This window comes from Balaenoptera ricei, chromosome 19 (assembly GCF_028023285.1).
Source record: "Balaenoptera ricei isolate mBalRic1 chromosome 19, mBalRic1.hap2, whole genome shotgun sequence".
NCBI classification, from domain to species: domain Eukaryota; kingdom Metazoa; phylum Chordata; class Mammalia; order Artiodactyla; family Balaenopteridae; genus Balaenoptera; species Balaenoptera ricei.
Genome location: NC_082657.1, coordinates 30,413,836 through 30,434,447, shown reverse-complemented (window position 1 = coordinate 30,434,447; position 20,612 = coordinate 30,413,836). Strand labels below are relative to the sequence as shown.

General features: G+C 33.8%; 1 protein-coding gene across 7 annotated transcripts in view; it reads right to left on the bottom strand.

The window, feature by feature from the left end:
- Nucleotides 1-20,612, bottom strand: part of CYLD (CYLD lysine 63 deubiquitinase) — a 59,191-nt gene that overhangs the window by 31,512 nt on the left and 7,067 nt on the right. For all 7 annotated transcript variants that reach the window (XM_059904397.1, XM_059904401.1, XM_059904402.1 and 4 more), the window contains 2 exons: nucleotides 19,171-19,473; nucleotides 16,878-16,983 (listed from right to left, as the gene is read on the bottom strand). In XM_059904397.1, coding sequence (XP_059760380.1) covers nucleotides 16,878-16,983; nucleotides 19,171-19,473 — 409 coding nt within the window. The remainder of the gene's footprint in view (nucleotides 1-16,877; nucleotides 16,984-19,170; nucleotides 19,474-20,612) is intronic.

The window sequence follows — 20,612 nt, the reverse complement described above, 5'->3', positions numbered from 1 at the left end:
AATAAAAATCACTCATTATACCAAGAACCAGGAAGATGCCAAAAAGAATTTAAAAAGACAGTCAATAAATGCCAACACTGAGATGACAGAGATGTTAGAATCATCTGACAAAGAACTGTAAAGCAATCATGATAAAAATGCTTCAATAAGCAATTACAAACACACTTAGGAAAAAATGAAAAACAGAAAACTTTTTACATAAAAGATAAAGAGAAAGGAATATTAGCATACCACTAAACAAAGTCATCAAACCACAAAGGAAGAGAGCAAGAGAAGAAGGGAACAGAGAAGAAATACAAAACAGGCAGAAACACTGGACTCCATAAAAATCAAAATCTTTTGCTTTGTGAAAGACTCTGTTAAGAGGATGAAGAGATAAGCTACAGACTGGGAAAAAAAATATTTCCAAACCACATATCCAACAAAGGACTAGTGTCTAGTACATATAAAGAATTCTCAAAATTCAACAGTAAAAAAGCAAATAATCCAATGAAAACATGGGCAAAAGAGATGAAAACAAAATTCACTAAAGAAGATACATAAATGGCAATCAGTACATGAAAATAGATATTCAACATCATGAGCTATCAGGGAAATTCAATTAAAACCATAGTGAGATATGACTACACACATCTCAGAATGGCTCAAATAAAAAATAGTGACAACACCAAACGGTGGTGAGGATGTGGAAAAACTGGATCACTCATAGATTGTTGATGGTAATGTAAAATGGTACAGCCACTCTGGAAAAGTGTGGCAGTTTCTTAAAAAGCATGCAAATACCACATGACCAGAAGTTGCACACCTGGACATTTATACCAGAGAAATGAAGACTTACGTTCACTTGTGTTCACTCTACACAAATGTTTATAAGCATTATTTATAAAAGCTAAAAACTGGAAACAAATCAGATGTCCTTCAATGGGAAAACTGTTAAACAAATAGTGGTATAGCCACAACATGGACTATACCTCAGCAATAAAAAGGAATAAACCAGTGATACACACAACATGGATGAATCTCTAGAGAATTATGCTGAGTGAAAAAAGCCAATCTCAAAAGGATTCTTGAAATGACAGAATTGTAGAAATGAAGAACAAATTAGTGGTTGGGGACAAGACGGGCAGTGTGACAATGAAAAGGCAACATGAAGTATCCTTGTGGTAATGGGAATGTTCTGTATATTGACCATATCAATGTCAACACCCTGGTTGTGATCTTACACTGTAGTTGTATAAGATGTTCCTTTGGGGAAAACTGTGTAAGGGGTACACAAGATCTCTCTCTATTATTTATTACAACTGCATGCAAATATATAATAATCTCAAATATTTTTAAATCATATATCTGACAAAGGGCTTATATTCAGATTTATAAGAATTCTCAAAACCCAATAATAAAAATAAATTAACAAGAAATTGGCCAAAGATTTGCACAGATACTCCACCAAGGAAGATATACAGATGACAAATAAGCACATAAAAAGATGTTCAACAGCACTAGCCATCAGGAAAATGAAAATTAAAGCTACAACTAGATGCCACTATATAGCTATTAGAATAGCTAAAATTTATAAGACTGACCATACCAAGCGCTGGCAAGGACATGCAAAAACTGGGATTCTCACACACTGCTGCTGAGAATGTAAAATAGTATAACCACTTTGGAAAGACCGTTTGGCAGGTTGCTGTTGTTTTGTTTTGTTTTGTTTTGTTTTGTTTTTAAAGTTCAACAATCACCTACAATAGTACCAGCCATTCCACATCTGGGTATTTACCCAAGAGAAATGAATACCTATGTCCATACGAAGACTTATACATGAATTTTCATAGCAGCATTATTCATAATGGCCAAAAACTAAATAGAAACAAGCCAAATATCCACCAACAAGTGAATGAAAAAACAGACTGGTATATCCTTATGCTTACAGGGAAAACACACTGTCTTTTCCTTTGCTCTCATGCTCACAACAATTTTGACACTTCTGGCCACCAAACGTGTGAGGAGTTTTCCCACACTAAGCTGTGACACCAGCTGGGTGTCCTACAATTCAATTTGGTTCTGACGCTATCTACCTGGGGTTAGCGGCAAATCCCACAAGTTAAGGGCTCAGTCCCAAAAGACCGTAAGCTTTGCAGTAACCTGCAAGCTCTCAAAACCCCATACTTCGGGAATGTTTATGGAGACTTCATCAGATAGGCATGCTTGATTATTAACTCAATTTCCAGCTCCTCTCCCCTCTCCAGGGAATGGAGCTGTGGCTGAAAGTTCTAATCATGGCTTGGTCTCTGTAGTGACCAGCCCTCCACCCAGGAGCCCACTAAGAATCACCTCATAAGAACAAAAGACACTTCTATCACCCAGAAAATTCCAAAGGATTTTAGGAGCTCTGTGTCAGGAACCTGGGTCAAAGACCAAACATGAGCAAGACTCAGGGGCAGAGACATATATATATTATACATTTATATATAATATATATATATTATACACACATATAATATATATAATGCATATATATAATATATATTATACATATATAATATATATTATACATATATAATATATATATATATTATTTCTCACTATAGAATGGAATACTTCTCAGCAACAAAAGGGACATGTGGATGAGTCAACAAATAATTACATTGAATGAAATAAGTCAGACCAAAAAAAAAAAAAAAGAATACATCCTGAGTTACTCCATTTATATGAAATTCTAGGAAAATGTGAACAAATGTATACTGACAGAAGAAAGATCAATGGTTGCCTAGATTTTGGAGGATGGGACACGCAGAGTGGAAGGAAGCAAACACAAGGGGCATACCTTGGGGTGACGGACATGCTCACTATCTTGACTGCGGTAAAGGTCTCACAGGTCTACACATTCGTTAAAACATAACAAACTATATACTTAAAATATGTGCAGTTTACTATATGTCAATTAAAACTCACTAAAATTGTTAAGATTATAAAAAGAAGGTACAAAAAAGTGTATAAAATATGCAAACACTGAACAACAAAGAAACGAATTAATCAAGAAGGATACAGAAGATAATTAGGTAGTTGGGGGGCAATGCTAGGAGGAAAAGGTCTCATACACCCTTTATAAATTCTGTGCGAACATGAATGTACTACATAATCTAAAAAATAAAATTAGTATTACATTCCTAACCCCCCAAACTAAAAAAGACAATACAGATTGGACTAAAAAAAGCAGAAATTTAGGGGAGGCACTAATTGATATGCTTCATCACAACAGGTTTAAGAACCTGAATATAATGTCAAATTAGATATGTTAGAGGTTTTTAATATTTAAAACAGTAACAAACGGGACTTCCCTGGTGGCGCAGTGGTTAAGAATCTGTCCGCCAATGCAGGGGACACGGGTTCCATCCCTGGCCCAGGAAGATCCCACATGCCGCCAAGCAACTATGCCAGTGTGCTGCAACTACTGAGCCTGCACTCTAGAGCCCGCGCACCACAACTACTGAGCCCACACGCCGCAACTACTGAAGCCCGCACTCTCTAGGGCCCGTGTGCTACAACTACTGAAGCCCGCATGCCTAGAGTCCATGCTCCACCACAAGAGAAGCCACCAAAATGAGAAGTCCACGCACCGCAATGAACAGTAGCCCCAGCTCGCCACAACTAGAGAAAGGCCGTGCACAGCAACAAAGACCCAATGCAGCCAAAAACAAATAAATTAATTAAAAAATAAAAAAAAATAAAACAGTAACAAAGAGAGGAAAAACTCTTAACAGGTTGAAGACTCCTGCATTTTTAGTCAATGGTATTCTTCAGAAGCCTACTGTAATAAGCAATTGAATAGGATGAATTCTTTCCTAATCTCATCAACTGTTCAACTGCTTCCAAAAAAATTTTTTTAATGCTGTAAATAATGTTGTCCTATATGTTAATATAAATGTTTCAGACATTACATGAAATTTCTAAAAATCTTAAAAAAAAAAAAAAAAAAATAATGTTGTCCTATGAGTGAAGGTAACAGGGCAAGAAAAAAACCAAGAAACTAAATGAGATTATGACTATTTTCTTCTTTCTCAAGAAATGGGTGTTAATGATGACATGAAACATAGATGAAGACCTATTTAATTTAAATAAATGAAATTAATTTTTGTTTAGACAACTTTGCTTTTTAAAGCCTATTTGCAGGCTTTATTTTGTTGGCAAAAAAGTATAATTGGTGTATTATGTTATAAAAGCTGGTATCATTCCTAATTATCTTCTATTCATGGTTTATGAAAATGAAGGTTTAAAAGAAAAAAAAAAAGCATTCTTTGCCTTGCCTGTCACTGCTCTGAGAGCCAGTAACAATGACAATGATAGTCACTGATCTATAAGATCCAAGTTTGCCTGACAAGTGATTCTTAAGAGATTCATGTAACTAATTTTGATTATTTTACTCCTACATCACTATTTAAATGAAATATAATTGTAAATGTTTTTGAAGATAAATACTACTAAAGATGAATTCTTTGTGAGGTTATATATAATTCCATCACATGAAAAATAGAAATGGTAGCTTTTTCTTTTCTTTTCTTCTTAAGTGCTACTGTAGAACCCAAGATCATTTACATTTCAAACCAAATCGAGATATGGAAAAAGTATACAGAAAGAAATACAGCTCTGGAGTTAGAAAAAAGGGGGTGGGGGCATTTCAAATCTTTATTCTATGGCAAACTGAGAAAAACACAATCAATTATACATAAGCCAACCTCATATTTCAGGTATCTTTTTCTTTCTTAAATTATAATACTGAACTAATGATTTCCCCAGCCTCCCAACTTACTTGATATAATGAATTATATTTAGTTGTAAAACGGAAAATTCAAAGAAATTCAATTAAGGTAGGTAAAAAGGATGGTTATACTAATAAGGTTTTGAGCTTTCAAAAGTACCCTTTGGACATTTAAAAAAAAAAAAAAAAGGGAAGAAAGAAAGAAAAAGAAATACCCACAGAGATATTTGATTTGGTAAGACAAGTTAAATTACATTTATCCATGTGGTTCTGGTGAGACAATATTAGCATAGAGTTGATTATCCCCGTAAGAATAAATAATGAAAGAAAATTGATTTTACAAGGGATTCCCCTTAGCTATCCAGCAATTTAACATTATAAAATTAGCATAACTCACAGAATTTGCTTATTAGGACAGGGCTTCTCAACCTCGGCAAGGCTAACATTTCGGACCAGATCTTTTTTTGTGGAGGGCTGCTTGCTGCACTGTAGGATGTCTAGCAGCATCTCTGTCTCTATCCCCTAGATTCAAGCAGTACTCCTACCCCAGATGCGATGATCAAAAACGTCTCCAGACATTGCAAAATGTCTTCCGGGGGGCAAAATCATCACAGGTGGAGAACTACTGGCTTACAACTAAAATGACCTTCTTATGAAGGTTTTGTACTAATGCTAAAAGTAAAAGTAAAACAAAACAAAACAAAAAACTTTAAAAATTGCTTAACATACCAAAAAAAAAAACCCAGTAAACTGTGACAGTCTCAAAAGAAAAAACTGCAATGGATACCAATGCATGGATGATTCTGATGTTGTAATTGGCAGAAAAGAATTGTAAAGAGGCTATTATAACTATGCTTAATGAAGTAAAGAAAAATATGCTTACAGTGAAGGAGAAGATAGGAATATCTCATCAGAGAAATAAAAACTAGAGAAACAAAAAAAGGAACTGGATGGAAAGTCTTAAAATACTTTTAAAAACTTAAAAATACAATATCTCAAAAAATAATGTATTGGATGTGTTAAAAGCACAATGCGGATAAAAGAGGGGGAAGTGAATAAAACTGAAGGTAGAACAATAGAATTATCTAAAGAACAGAGGGACTAAAATTTGAAAAAATATTAACAGAACCTTAAGGATAAGGGACAATACCAAAAATTTTGACATATATCCAACTGAAGGTACAGAAATAGAGAACACTGAAAGGAACAGAAAAAACATTTGAAGGAAAAGAAAAATGGCTAGACGTTTCCTACTTTGTTAAAAAATATAAATTTACATATCCAAGAAGTTTAGCAAATGCCAACCAGGATAAAGATGAAGAAAATCATGCTAAGCACATCATAGTTAAATGCTGTAAGCCAAATATAAAGTCTTCAAAGCACCCAGAGAAAAACAACATATTACATTACATACAGGGTCACAATGATTCAAGCTACTGATGACTTTTCATCAGAAACTATGAAGCCCAGAAAATCACAGAAAACCAACTTTAAAGCAGAGTTCTATATATACCCAAAATATCCTTCAAATATGAAGGCAAGATAAAGATATTCTCAGACAAAGAAAATTAAGAGAAATTCATTTCTAGAAGACTTCACTTCAACAAACACCACAAGAAGTTCTTCAGGATGAAGGAAAATGATAAATAGATGCACAGATCTTTTAATTCTTTAACATGTAAATGATTATTTCAACGAAAAATATAACATTTTCTTGTGCATTTTTAAAGTACATAGATGTAATGTACATGACAATTAATAGCATAAATAATGAGGAAGAGGTAACTAGATTTACATGGTTACAAGGTTTCTACACCTTAAACTGATGTATATAATTGGCACAATATTAACCCGAACTAAACTAAAACATTAAGGATATATACTATAATCCCTGGAGAAACCACTAAAAGCAATATTACAATGAAATATAGCTTAAAAACCAATAGATTAATTAACATATAATTCTTAAAATTTTTCAAATAATCTACCAAAAAGGTACAAAATGACTGTAAGAAGAATGAAAAACAGAGGGACAAATAGAAAACATAAAAAACAAAAATTACTTTAAGTGTTAACAGATTAAACACAACAACGAAAAGACAGAGATCATCAGAAAGGATTTTTTTTAAAATGACATACTGCCTAAAAAAAAACAAGTGGGATAGAGTGGGAAAATGGAGTAAAGAAGGTGGGGCGGGGGGAAACATCTCAATCCAAAAGAACACATTGGGGATAGGGCAGACAAAGTAGGACAAATAGAAAACACACAAGATGGTAGAAATAAATCCAATTGTCAGCAATGATAACTATTAATAGATTAAAATCTGCAGTTAAAATATAAAAATTGTCAAACTATATTAAGAAACCAACTATATGTGGTTATAAGAGACATAAGTAAAACATAAATGATGAAAAAGAGACATACCTGGAAAATACTAACCAAAAGAAAACCTATCTATATCATACAAAACAGAATTTAAGGTAAAAAAAAAAAAAAAAAAAAGAAAAGAAATTACTGGAGATGGAGGCAGTCACCACATAATGAGAAATCACTTAGAAGATACAACAATTCTAAATTCTAGGTACCTAAAAATTCTAAACTTGTATGCAGCAAATTAACAATTTCAAAATTAAAGCAAACACTTATAGAATTAAGAAGAAATTAACAAATCCATCATCACAGGGGGATGTTTTAATATACCTTGTTCAGTAACTGTTAGACCTCACAATTAAAAACTCAGTAATGATACATAAAATTTGAATAGCATAATAAATTAGCTTGACCTAAGGGACATATAAAATATGCATGAACTACATGCAACTCCAATTGAAGAAAACACATTCTTTTCAAGTACACACAGAACATTTCTGAAAATTGATCACATACTAGGCCATAAAGCCAGCCTCAACAAATGTCAAAGGATTAGTATCATATTCTCTCACCATATCAATCAAATTGAAAATTAATAATGATAAAAACAGACACCTGAAAATTTTTAAAGTACATTTTAAAATAGTTGATGAATTACATTAAAAAAAATCATGAAGGAAATTACAAAACACTTCAAATTTAATGGTAACAAGATAACTATATATCAAATGTTATGGAATGTAAGTAGTTGGGTACATAGAATCTATAGCCTTAGATGCTTTACACTAGAAAAAAAGACTAAAAATTAACAAGCTAAGCATTCAAACTAAACAGTTTAGAAAAAAATAGAATAAATCCACAAAAAGTCAAAGAAAAAATAATTTTTAAAATTACTGAAACAGAAAATCAATATATCTAGAAAGGATTAAGAAATCCAGAAGATGGCTTTTTGAATAAATGAAAGTGAGAATCCTCTGGCAAGATTGTTTTTCTCTGTCTGCCTTATTTCACTTAGCATAATGCCCTCACAGTCCAACCACATTGTCATAAATGGCAGGATTTCCTTCTTTCTCATGGCCAAATAATATTCCACAACATCTTCTTTATCCATTTATCCGTTGATGGACATTTTGGTTGTTTCCATATCTTGGCTACTGTAAATAATGTTGTAATGCATATGGGAGTGCAGACATCTTTTTGAGATCCTGTTTTCATTTCCTTTGGATATAAATCCAGAAGTGGGCTTGTTGGATTGTAGGGTAATTCTATTTTTAATTTTTTGAAGAAAAAGGCAAATACTGTATGATCTCATTTATATGTGGAATCTGAAAAGGACAAACTCAGAAAAACAGAGAGTAGAGTGGTGGTTACCAAGGAGTGGCGGGGTGGAGTGGCTAATCATTAAAAAAGAAATAGTGTACAATTCCACTTAAATGAAGTACTTAGAGTAATCCAAATCATAGAGACAGGAAATAGAACCGCAGTTGCCAGAGGCTGAGGGTAGGGGAGAGATGGGCGTTTACTGCTTAATGGGTACAGAGTTTTACAAGATGAAAAGCATTAAGGAGGCAGATGGTGATGACTGTTATACAAAATTATGAATGTGTTTAATACCACTGAACTGTACCTGTAAAAATGGTTAAGATGGTAAGTTTATGCCATATGTACTTTACCAAACAAAAATGTTTTTTAATTTAAACACATGCATTAAAAAAATTTTTTTTTTAATTTTACCCCAACACTTTCCAAGGAACAGGCCCTTCCTGAGGCAAGCCCATTCCAGGGCATTATGTAAAAAAATTTTTAAACATGCAATGCAAATGTGTTCTTTAATTCTGAAACATGGAAAAATTAGCAAACTGGACCAAGCAATGCCTGACACATGATAAAACTGGACTTATATCAGGAATGTAAGGCTAATTTAATATTAGAAAATTAGCAGATCAAAAGAAAAGAAACATAGGACTATCTCAATAGATAAAGAAAAAAGTTTGATAAAATTCAATATCCACTCATGATAAAACACTTTGACAATGGGGAACAGTGGGTAACTTCTATAATCTGATAAATGACAGCAACAACAATAAAATCCTATGATGAACATCATACTTCATAGTGCAATGCTGAAAGCATTCACTTTAAGATCAGGAGCAAGGCCAAGATGCCTGCTATCACCACTTCTATCCAATATTATATTTACAGGGACACCAGGATAACAAAACCATATTTTAAAAATGAAAGATATAAGGATTAGAAGGAAGAGGTAAAACAGTATTTGCAGATGATAATGACTTGCTACTAAAAAAGTAATCTACAGATAAACTGTGAATAAAGACTTTAATAAGATTGCTTATAACAAAACTCAGCACACAAAAGTCATCTGAGATACTACTTCACACCCACTAGGATGGCTAGAATCAGAAAGTCAAATAACAACAAAAAGAAGAAGAAATCAGAATTCTCATACACCGCTGTAAAATGCGAAATGGTGAAGCCACTTTGGAAAACAGTCTGGCAGTTCCATAAATGATTAAACATGAGCTACCGTATGACCCAGCAATTCCATTCCTAGATATATACCCAGGAGAAATGAAAGCATACATCCACACAAAAACCTGTACACGAATATTTGTAGCAGCATTATACATTATAGCCAAAAGATGGAGGGAACCCAAGTGTCATCAACAGATGAATGGATAAACAAAATGTGGTATATTACTACAATGGAATATTATTCAGGCATAAAAAAGAATGAAGTACTGATATATGCTACAACATGGATGAACCTTGAAAACATTATGCTAAGTGAAAGAAGTCAGTCACAAAAGAGCACAGATTATATTATTCTATTGATATGAAATGTCTACAACAGGCAAACATACAGAGACAGAAAGTAGACTGATGGTTGCTTAGGACTGAGGAGGATGAAGGGATAATGGAGTTATAGCTAAAAGGTACAGGGTTCCTTTTTGAGTTGATGAAAATGTTCTCCAATTGATTGCTGTGATAACTATACGTATCTGTAAATACACTACAATACACTGAATTGTATGGCTTAAACTAGTGAATTATATGGTATGTGAATTAGATCTCAATACAACTGTTTTTATAAGTAGACTATATTTCTACTTATCACCAAAAAACTATTAGAAAATATGTTTTACTTTATAATGTATCAGAATACATGCAAGAAATGGAGAAAATTATAAAATTTTACTAAAAAGAGATTAAACAAATGAAAGGCTATACATTGTTCATGTATTAGAAGTTTCAATATAATAGAAATGTCAATTTTCCTCAAATTATTCCACAGCTTAACTGCAATTCCAATCAAAATCCCAACGGAACTCTCATAGTATTTGATAAGCTGACTGTTAAATTTACAGTGAAGAGTCAAAGGCCAATCACAGCCAAGACACTCATTAAGAAAAAGAACAAGCTCAGGGTTTATTGTTTTGCTCTTCTGATGTCAATTAAAACACCTGGTTATTAATTTTAATAAATCTGTTTAGTTATAAAAAAAAAAAAGAACAAGAAGGGAAATGTACTCTTACAGCTGTAAGACTTCTTCTAAAGCTATGATGATAAACGCCTAGAGGTCTTAATGTAGAAAAAGAGTAGACCACAGAAAGAGATCCATATATACCTATGTTAAAACTTGATTTATACCCAGCAAGCATGGTAGAGAAAATTGGGTATATGTACCTCATATCCTACACAAAATAAAATCTAGGTGTATTATACACTTAAATGTGAAAAGCAAAACTATTAAACTTTTAGAAGACAATATAGAATAACAGGAAAACTCAGAAGAGCAATGAGACAGGACTAGGGCTCTTATTAAAACATATTATAATGAATCATTAAAAACAATGTGGTGCTGAAGCATGAACAGACAGAATAGAAAGTCCAGAAATAACTGAAGTATATGTGGGAGTTTAGTATCATGAAAGTGGCATCTCAAAGGAGGAAGAAAAAGATGAACTTTTCAATAAATGGTGTTGGGACAAGTGGGTAACTATCTGGGCAGGGGGTGGAAACTAAATTAGATCCATATTTCACATCATACACCATATAAAATAAAAATGGATCAAAGATATAAATGTAAAAAATAAAACCACAAGAGTACTAGAAGAAAACATGGGGAAATTCCTTTATAACCTTGGAATGACAAAATCCAGATGCCTCTAACAAATTTGATAAATTCAGCTATGTAAAAATTTTAAATCCTGCGTGACAAAAATCACCTAAAGCAAAGTCAAAAGACATTAAACTAAGTGAAATAAGCTATATACAAAGGACAAATATTGTATGGATTCCACTTACATGAGGTATCTAGAATAGGCAAACTTATAAAGACAGAAAGTAGAGAACAGAAGTTACCAGGGGCTGAGGGAAGAGAGAAATGGGGAGCTATTTCTAAATAGGTGTAGAGTTTCTGTTTGAGATTATGAAAAAGGTCTGGAAACGGCAGTGATGGCTGCACATCATTGTAAATATACTTAATGCCACTGACTGTACACTTAAAAATGGTTAAAATGGTAAATCTTATTATATATATTTTATCACAATGTTTAAAAATGAGGAAAATCAGATAAGCAAACAATTAAAAACACTAATGACAAATGAGGGTTGGGGACAAATGAGACAGGAACATTTGCACCTCATATCTCAAAAGAGTTTACAACCCTAATACATAAAGAAGAAATTGGTAAGAAAAAAAATGATAATCCAATTTTTTTAAATAGACAGTAAATATGTATAAACAGTCCACAGAAAGAGAAATACAAATTTCTCTTAACCATACGAAAGGATGCTCAACCACATTCATCACAGACATGCAAATTAAAACTATACTGAAATATATCCTTCACCTATCAGATTGGAAAAAAAATTTATGACAAGGCTATAAAAAATCCCCCTCATGGAACCCACCTATGCTGTTGGTGAGAATGTAAACTGTTGCAGCCACTATGGAAAACAGTGTGGAGGTTCCTTAAAAAACTAAAAATAGAGGGACTTCCCTGGCAGTGCAGTGGATAAGTCTCCACACTCCCAATGCAGGGGGCCCGGGTTCAGTCCCTGGTCAGGGAACTAGATCCCACATGCATGCCGCAACTAAGAGTTCACATGCCACAACTAAGGAGCCCTCATGCCGCAACTAAGGAGCCCTCATGCTGCCTCCCGCAACTAAGACCCGGTGCAACCAAATAAATAAATAAATATTTTTTAAAAAAACTAAAAATAGCGCTACCATATGATCCAGCAATCCCACTCCTAAGCATATATCTGAAGAAAACTCTAATTCAAAAAGATACATGCACCCCAATATTCACAGCAGCACTATTTACAATAGCCAAGACATGGAAGCAACCTAAATGTCCATCGACAGATGAAAGGATAAAGAAGATATGGTATATGTATACAATGGAATATTACTCAGCCATAAAAAAGAATGAAATAATGCCATTTGCAGCAACATGGATGGACCTAGAGATTATCATACTAAGTGAAGTAAGTCAGACAAAGACAAATATATGATATCACTTATTTGTGGAATCTAAAAAATGATACAAATGAATTTATTTGCAAAACAGAAACAGACTCACAGTCATAGAAAACAAACTTATGGTTACCAAAGGGGAAAGGGGGTGGGGAAGGGGTAAATTAGGAGTTTGGGATTAGCAGAAACAAACTACTACATAAAATAGATAGACAACAAGGTCCTACTGTATAGCACACAGAACTATATTCAGTATCCTGTAATAAACCATAATGGAAAAGAATTTGAGTGTGTGTACACACACACAAACACACACACACACGCATATATATATATATATATATATATATATATATGTAAAACTGAATCACCTTGCTGTACACCAGAAACACAACATTGTAAATCAACTATACTTCAATAAAAAAATAAAGAACAAAATAAAAAAAATAAATAAATCACCCTCACACTGTGCTGGTAGAAATATAAAGTGTTATATCCACTACTGAAAGCAGTTTAGCAGTATCTAGAACAATACAAATCCATGCAGCTTTTCACCAAACAATCCCACTTCTGGGAATTTATCCTATAGATAAGCTAAGCACATGTGGAAAATATATATGTACAAAGCTATGCAGCATTGTTTGTAATAGTAAAAAATTAGAAACAATCCAAATATCCATCAACAAGAATCAATACATTATGGAACCACAATACAATGGAAAAATAAACACTGTAAATAATGAGAAGAACCTCTCTATTCAGATACACAAAGAGCTCCAAGATATAGAGTGAAGAGAATAAAGCACCGTTCAGAACAGCGTAAATACTATGCTTCATGCCTAAAAAGGGAAAAAGACTATGTATTTATATTGTATAAAGAAACTCTGGAAAGATATACAAGAAACCAAAAAAAATAGTTACTAGTGGGAGGCAAGGAGTGGAGTGAGGGGGCAACTGGAGCAGAGGGGATAAGAATGGAAACAAGATACCCTCCTATACTGTTTCATTATTTTGATTTGAGCTATGTGAATGCATTTCTTATTAAAAATTATTTTAGTAACTTGATAGTTACTAAACTCAAGGGTATTTGTATTGGTCAAAACTCAAATGATACAATGTATATTTCATTACATGTACGTCTTTTATCTCAAAAGGAAAAAAAACCCTAAATACTTATCTCTAGTTAATTATATGTGCGCTGAAGTATTTAGGGGGAAGTGTACTGATGTCTGTAACTTATTTTGAAATGCATTAAAAAAAAAGGTGGACCAGTGCATGGATAGAGGGATGGGTAAATAGATGATAAAGCAAGTACAAAAATATTAATTGTAGACTCTAGGTCGTAGGAATAGAGATGTTCAGTATAAAATTCTTTCAACTTTTCCATATGTTTGAAATTTCATAATAAAATGTTGAAAAAATATTTATTAAAAGTTTAAAATAGAGAACTCATAAATCAATAAATAGACAAACAAATCAACAGAAAACTGAGCAAAGACACAAACAGGTATTTAATAGAAGACACAAATGTTCCATAAACATATGAAAAGTTATTCAACCCTACTTGTAATCAGGGAACTACAAATTAAAACCACCTTGAGATACCATTTCCCAAAGGCATCAGATTGGCAAAAATATTAATCAGTACCAAGTGTTGAAGAGGATACGGAAATATGCAAAACCCAAACAGCCATTAACATTAGAATGGGTTATTAAATCATGAAGTATTCACACAATGAAATATACTATGAAGCAGTGAGGGTGAACAGACTACTAATACCATCATCTACAGGAAAGACTCTCAAAATACACTTTAAGTAAATGATGCAAGCATTAAAGAATACAATCACTGTGACTCTGTTTATACTAAGTTTAAAAACAGACTAAACTAAACAATATAATATATACCACCCCAATATACCACCTCAATCCAAGCCACCATCCTCTATCTCTCATATGGATAATTGCAACAGTCCTCCTCCTGATTTCCCCGTTTCTGCCTTCTAACACACAGCCAAAGCGATCATTTTAAAATGTAAGTTAGGGTTAAGTTGTCCTTCACTCAAAACCCACCTGAGCTCCCCATCTCCCTCAGAGTAAAGCCAAGAATCCATACACCAGCCCACTTGGCCCTGCCTGGTCCAGCTCCACTACCTCTCCTATCACTCTCCCTCGTTCAAGCCACAATGAACCCCTTGCCATTCCTCAAGCTGGCCAAGCCCTCAAATCTCCATGTCAAGAGCTCAAATGTCACCACATTAGAGAGGCTCACTGGGACTACCCTATATAAAGTAGAAAAATCCCACCCCTCACAACCCAGCACTCCCCTTCCACCTTGCCTTGTCATTCTCCATGCAATCACCATCTAATTGACCATATGTCTTATTTATTGTCTGTCTTCACTCACTAGAATAAAACCTCCATGTGGGAAGACCTTTTTACCTGTTTTGCTTCCTACTATATCCTCAACACCTAAAAGAAGCCTAAGTAAGGCTTTAATAATATTTGATGAATGAACAACCTTTTACAAAACTGCTTTTTAAACAATAAGCATTTATTGTAACATTAAAAAGTATTTTGATTTATAAGATCACAAATTGTGTTTTTCCATAAGCAGTCATGAAAAGGTAAATTAAATATTACCAGATAAAATGTCAAGCACATGTATGCTTCCCACTGAATGTAAACCATTTGTTTCCAAAGGGAAGCAAAGAAATAGCTAAGAATCCAATGTGTAAGAAATTAAAAACTGATTTTAAAGAAGTCAAGGAAAACAAAGTATGTCAGAGTTTTACAAAGCAAAATCGAAATAAAGCTATCATTTGAATCCCATACCTCCAACTAAATAAATGTATTCTTGCTGTAAGACTAAAAGCTAACGTAGAAAGCATTTCCTAACTCAGCAAAAACAAGCATTTATTACTTGCCAAGCCAACAGGGAAACAAGAAGGACAAAGAGGGCAGGCTAGAAGGCATCTCAAGGATCACTTAGTATTAGCTCCTTCATTTTTACAAAAAAAGAAACTGAGGACCTGAAATGACCTTTTGAGTTTTGGGGAACTCAAAAGTGTTATGTGTCAAAATCAACAATAATGAAGTAACACTGGAAGCAAAAAAACCATTTTGTTCAGTTGTGATCCTTGCTATAGTAAAATTCAGCTTTTAAAGAATTAAAGACAAAATACATCTCCATGGAAACAATATTCCCAAGTATACATGTCAGGCTGAGAATCATGTTCTTCTATGCAGGGCTTCATATCCTAAGTACACACAGGATGTGGGGTGAGGAGGTACTGACAGGGCAGAGCTTTATAATCAGACAAGTCTGGATTGGAATTCTGGCTCTACCAGAATCAACCGGGATCTTACTTGATCCTTGTCAGTCTTATCTCTATCTAAGCCCCAGTTTTTCATCAGCAAAATGGGGATAATTAAGACCTACCTTATAAGTTTGTCAAGAATGTAGAAACTAATTAAGAATTAATGTCCAATCTAATTAAGAGATTCATAATTTGTGGCTACTGAATGCAGACCTTCAATGCTCAATAAGAATCACCACCTCTGATTGTCTCTGTTAGTTCCATGACTACCAATAGACTAGCTTATAATTGGAATTCTACTAAGAGCAGGGAGAAGGTGATGTTGATGCTGCTATCAATAGGAATTTACCAATTAGTTGACAGCAGCCATTAGGTGCTACTTGTTTGGGGTAAAATAAAAGGTTGCTTAAGATTATTTTTAAGATGTAAAAGTTGAGTGATCTGTTTCTGACTACAGAGTCATGAAGCCTGATCAATTACGCCATTCTCAAAACTGGAAGGGATATCGTAGGGCATCCAGCAAGAATCCTCTCCACAGTATATTAGATTATATTAAATGACCAACTTCTGCTTAAAGGCTTCTAGTTTAAACCAGGCTCTCACTCGAACAGGTAGCAGTTTATTACATTTTCTGACCCTTGTAATTATCAGAAAGGGTTTTTTTTTCACCCACTTAGAAGGGACACGTAATGAAAAAGTGAACAATAATGAATAAATGCTACCCCACACTCACATACTTTTAGAAATGCAAATCTTTAAATATTGTTTTTATTTGGGGGTAAGGAAGGATAGTCTATGTAATAACAATTCCATAATATAAAAGTCAAGTTCCAAAAATGCATCTTGAAGCTTATATTTACATCCTCATAACGAAATATGTCTTAGAAGCTCTGCCTTCATAATATTTAAAACACAAAGAAAACATACCTGGGATGATATCATTGATATGCAAGAGAATTGTACTTTCAACACTTGCAAAACTACAAAGCTGTACTCCATCAAATCTTCCATCCCAGTTGCCAATAGGATTATCCTAGAAATTAAATAATAGAATAAACTTTAAAACCCTCCTCAACAAAACGTAAATATGAAAGTCTGTATTTTCCATAAAAGGATCCTCCAACAAATGAGATCCAAGAACAATCAAGCCATAGTAAACACATGGATGAGCAAGGGATCAAAAGCATTTGTCATATTTCACTGGACAATACTTATCTATACAATAACAATCCATCTACATAGGTAGATGTATTAATCATACACTGTTTCAGCCAGAAATCTGCCCCTAATTAACCCTAGCTTGCTCTAGTCACTTCACATTCCCTGAGCACTTAAATATTCGATTTGAATTCCTGTGTGCCTTTCTGTAGACAGAAAGTCTATTTTTTTAATTGTTCTTTTGTCATTTTATGGGTATGCAAGAATCCCCTCCAAAATGGAGATCTTTATATTAATTATAAAAATGTACTCCACGAACAGCACTCTACAAGTGCTGTGCACGGAGCCAGATTAAGAGACGGCCCAGTCAGACAACTGCCCTGAGCACCAATATGGACAGCATGCGAAATGTCATCAGAAATAGGAGATGAACACTATTGCATTTGCCAGAACTTTCCTTTCAAGGAGTGCACTAGAGGGGTTTGGAATGAATGCTTGCACAAGCCAACTGGAAGACAGACAGAGGCAGGGGGAGAAGCTGGCGGTGCAATCACTAGGCAGCCTGCCCCAAGTAAACAAGATGCTCCCTAGACTGCCATCTAAGGGGCGACAGGCCTAAATGGCTTTTACCAAGTTCAAGGTCCAAATGACCTAAATCAAGAGGAAACTAACCCCAATGACCAGTGGCCCTCTTTCTCCAACCTTCCCTCCACTCAGCCCACAATCTCTTCTCTAAACAAGTTCTGAATATTTAAAGAATAATGGTTTAAAGATGTGCTTTATTTCTAGCTATCCCGAGGGACCCACATGTTCTACGCTGGCTCTAACTTCTCACACGGTAAATGTTCAGTAAGTGTTTGTCCAAACAACATAGTAACGTTTGTCTAACTAATCGGTATCAAATAGAATTTCCTAGAATTTCCAAGCACAGCGTAAGAGAAACTTACGCTAGAACATTCATATCCTACTAAAAAGTGTACCTGAATTGATAAAAATAATTGATAAAAATAAACTCACTAAAAACACCGTGAGTACAAGTCTATTACATCCTCTCCCAACTCTTTCTAGTATTTAATAATTCCGCATGATTTTCCTTCATTATACCTAACAAATTCTTGTCCGAATTTTCAATCTATGAGAAAAATGTTCTCAAGACTTTTTCTTCTCCTTCTCTTAATCCCACAGGTATCGTCCAAGTTGCCATATTGGGATGTAACCATTATTAACAAATATGACTGTAAGGTAACATTAAAAATAAGTGACACAAACAAAAGGACAAATACTGTATGATTCCACTTAATGAAGCACCTAGAATGAGCAAATTCACAGAGACAGAGAGAATTCTGGTTACCAGCAGAATACTGGCTGAAAGGAGTGAGTAATAGGGAGTTACTGTTTAATAGGTACAGAGTTTCAGTTTGGGCTGGAGATGAATAGGGGTGATGGGTGCACAAAAAATGTGAATGTACTCAATGTCACTTTAAGGTGGTTAAATTGGTAAATTTTATGTCACATATATTTTACCACAGGAAAAAAAAAACCTCTTTTGAGTGAATTACATCCTAAGAAGACACTCTAATTGTCTTTTCCTCTAAAGCAATGTGCCTTTCCTCTATTCAGGTATTGATATTTTCCAGGAATGACTTTTACACACTACTCATTAAAATCAGATCAGCCAATTAAATTCAGTAAAATATTACAAAAAGAGAAACACAGATTACAGGAAAAAAAAAACCCTTTTCAAAATAAAGAAAAATAAGACATCATGCAATATATTTCAGTGGGGTTTTTTTCTGTTTATTGGTCAGCTATTATAGAGCGAATTTAAAGACTGAAAACATTATTCCAGTTTATTCAAACAGGAAAAATGAGTAAGTGTAAATCTATAGCTAGACTCCTGTCCCCTATCAATGTTCCTTTACCAAAGACAAATTAGAAAGTGTTCTTTAAATTACTACAAATTAGTCCATTTTAGATATTCAAAGTGTTTAATTTGTACCTAAATTGGTCATAAAACTAATAGATATATTCACAAAGATAACATAATTCAAAAGTTTCTTACCATGTCCACACCTACAAAATATCCTAAGCTTTCTTTGCCTGGCAAAACATCACAGAATATAACTGTTCCAGATTCTATAGTCTCTCCAAGCTTCAAAGAAACTCTGGAGTTTATTTCCAGAGGGGGAAGTTCAACTTGCATTGTGTCCACTGGACCTGCATAATCACTTTCCAATCCAGTGTCATCATCTTCTATGAGTTCTAGCTTGTCCAATGCAACAAATACTCCACAATCTTCATCACACTGAAAAAGCTGTTTCCCTTGATATATCCCATCAGTGAAACCTTGGCCACGACCTTCTTCCTAGTTTTTAAATGAGAGAAAAAAAAAATGATTGACTGATAGAGAAAGATGATCCCTAAGGAAAAAGATCCACTCTGGGGACTTCAGAGAAATCACTGAACAAATTCTAAATGACATATATAAGAAATATAATTATTAGAAGTTGATATTGAATTTAGGGTGTTTAAAAAATAAGGAAGAAACTGTATCTGATGTTGAAATAAAATTACTTGATAATTTCAAATCATAACTCTACTGTGAGAGAGCTTGGGCTAGATTCTACATTGTGATTTTAACAAAAATTTTGTCATAAAAAGAAAAGTTTCCTTTAATATGACAGTAATGCTAGCTCCATTTATTGAGCGCTTACTGTGTGCCAGCCACTGTGCTAAATCCTGAATCTATATATCACAAAAACACTGCAAGTTGTGTATTAATATTACTATTTTACAGATGAGGAAGCAGATTTAGAGAAGTGGCTTGCTTAAATAACCTGGTAACCCAGCTAGTAAATGGCAGAGCTAGGATTCAAATCTCCAATTGTTTTACAATTGCTGCTTTAAAAAATTAAATCAAAAAGCAAATAAGGCATGAAATTCTATTTGCAAGAATGTCAAAATATAACTGACATTTAAGTTCTTGAGAATTAATATTAATTTTGGAAACATTATCACAGAGTGCTTGGTTCTCTTCTCAGTAGAAACAAATTCCAAGATGATTTTCACGTATATTACCAGGGACAACTAAAAGCAAGTCGAAACTGCTGCAACTTATATAACCAAAATTCACTACTTAATAGTACACTTTAAGAAAAACTGAGAAACCTACAGATGATAATATCACAGGATAATTAACAATTTTAAGTAATGAATTCGTTTACAATTGATAGAGTTCATTTTTAACATTCAATGTTAAAATTTCTAAGATACGAAAGTCTTCAATAATTACATCATCTACTTGCATTTCCTACTATAGTAGGTAGTTTTTAAAAGTTTTCAATGCAGCATCTTCGCATTATCTCAATTTACCATTAGAAAGTAAATCCTAAGGATTATGAATATTAAAAATTACAGAAGATTTCGGGGAAAATTTATTTTGTATTTAAAAGGGGAAAAAACACGAGTGCACACACAGACACAGACACACATACACACAGCCCA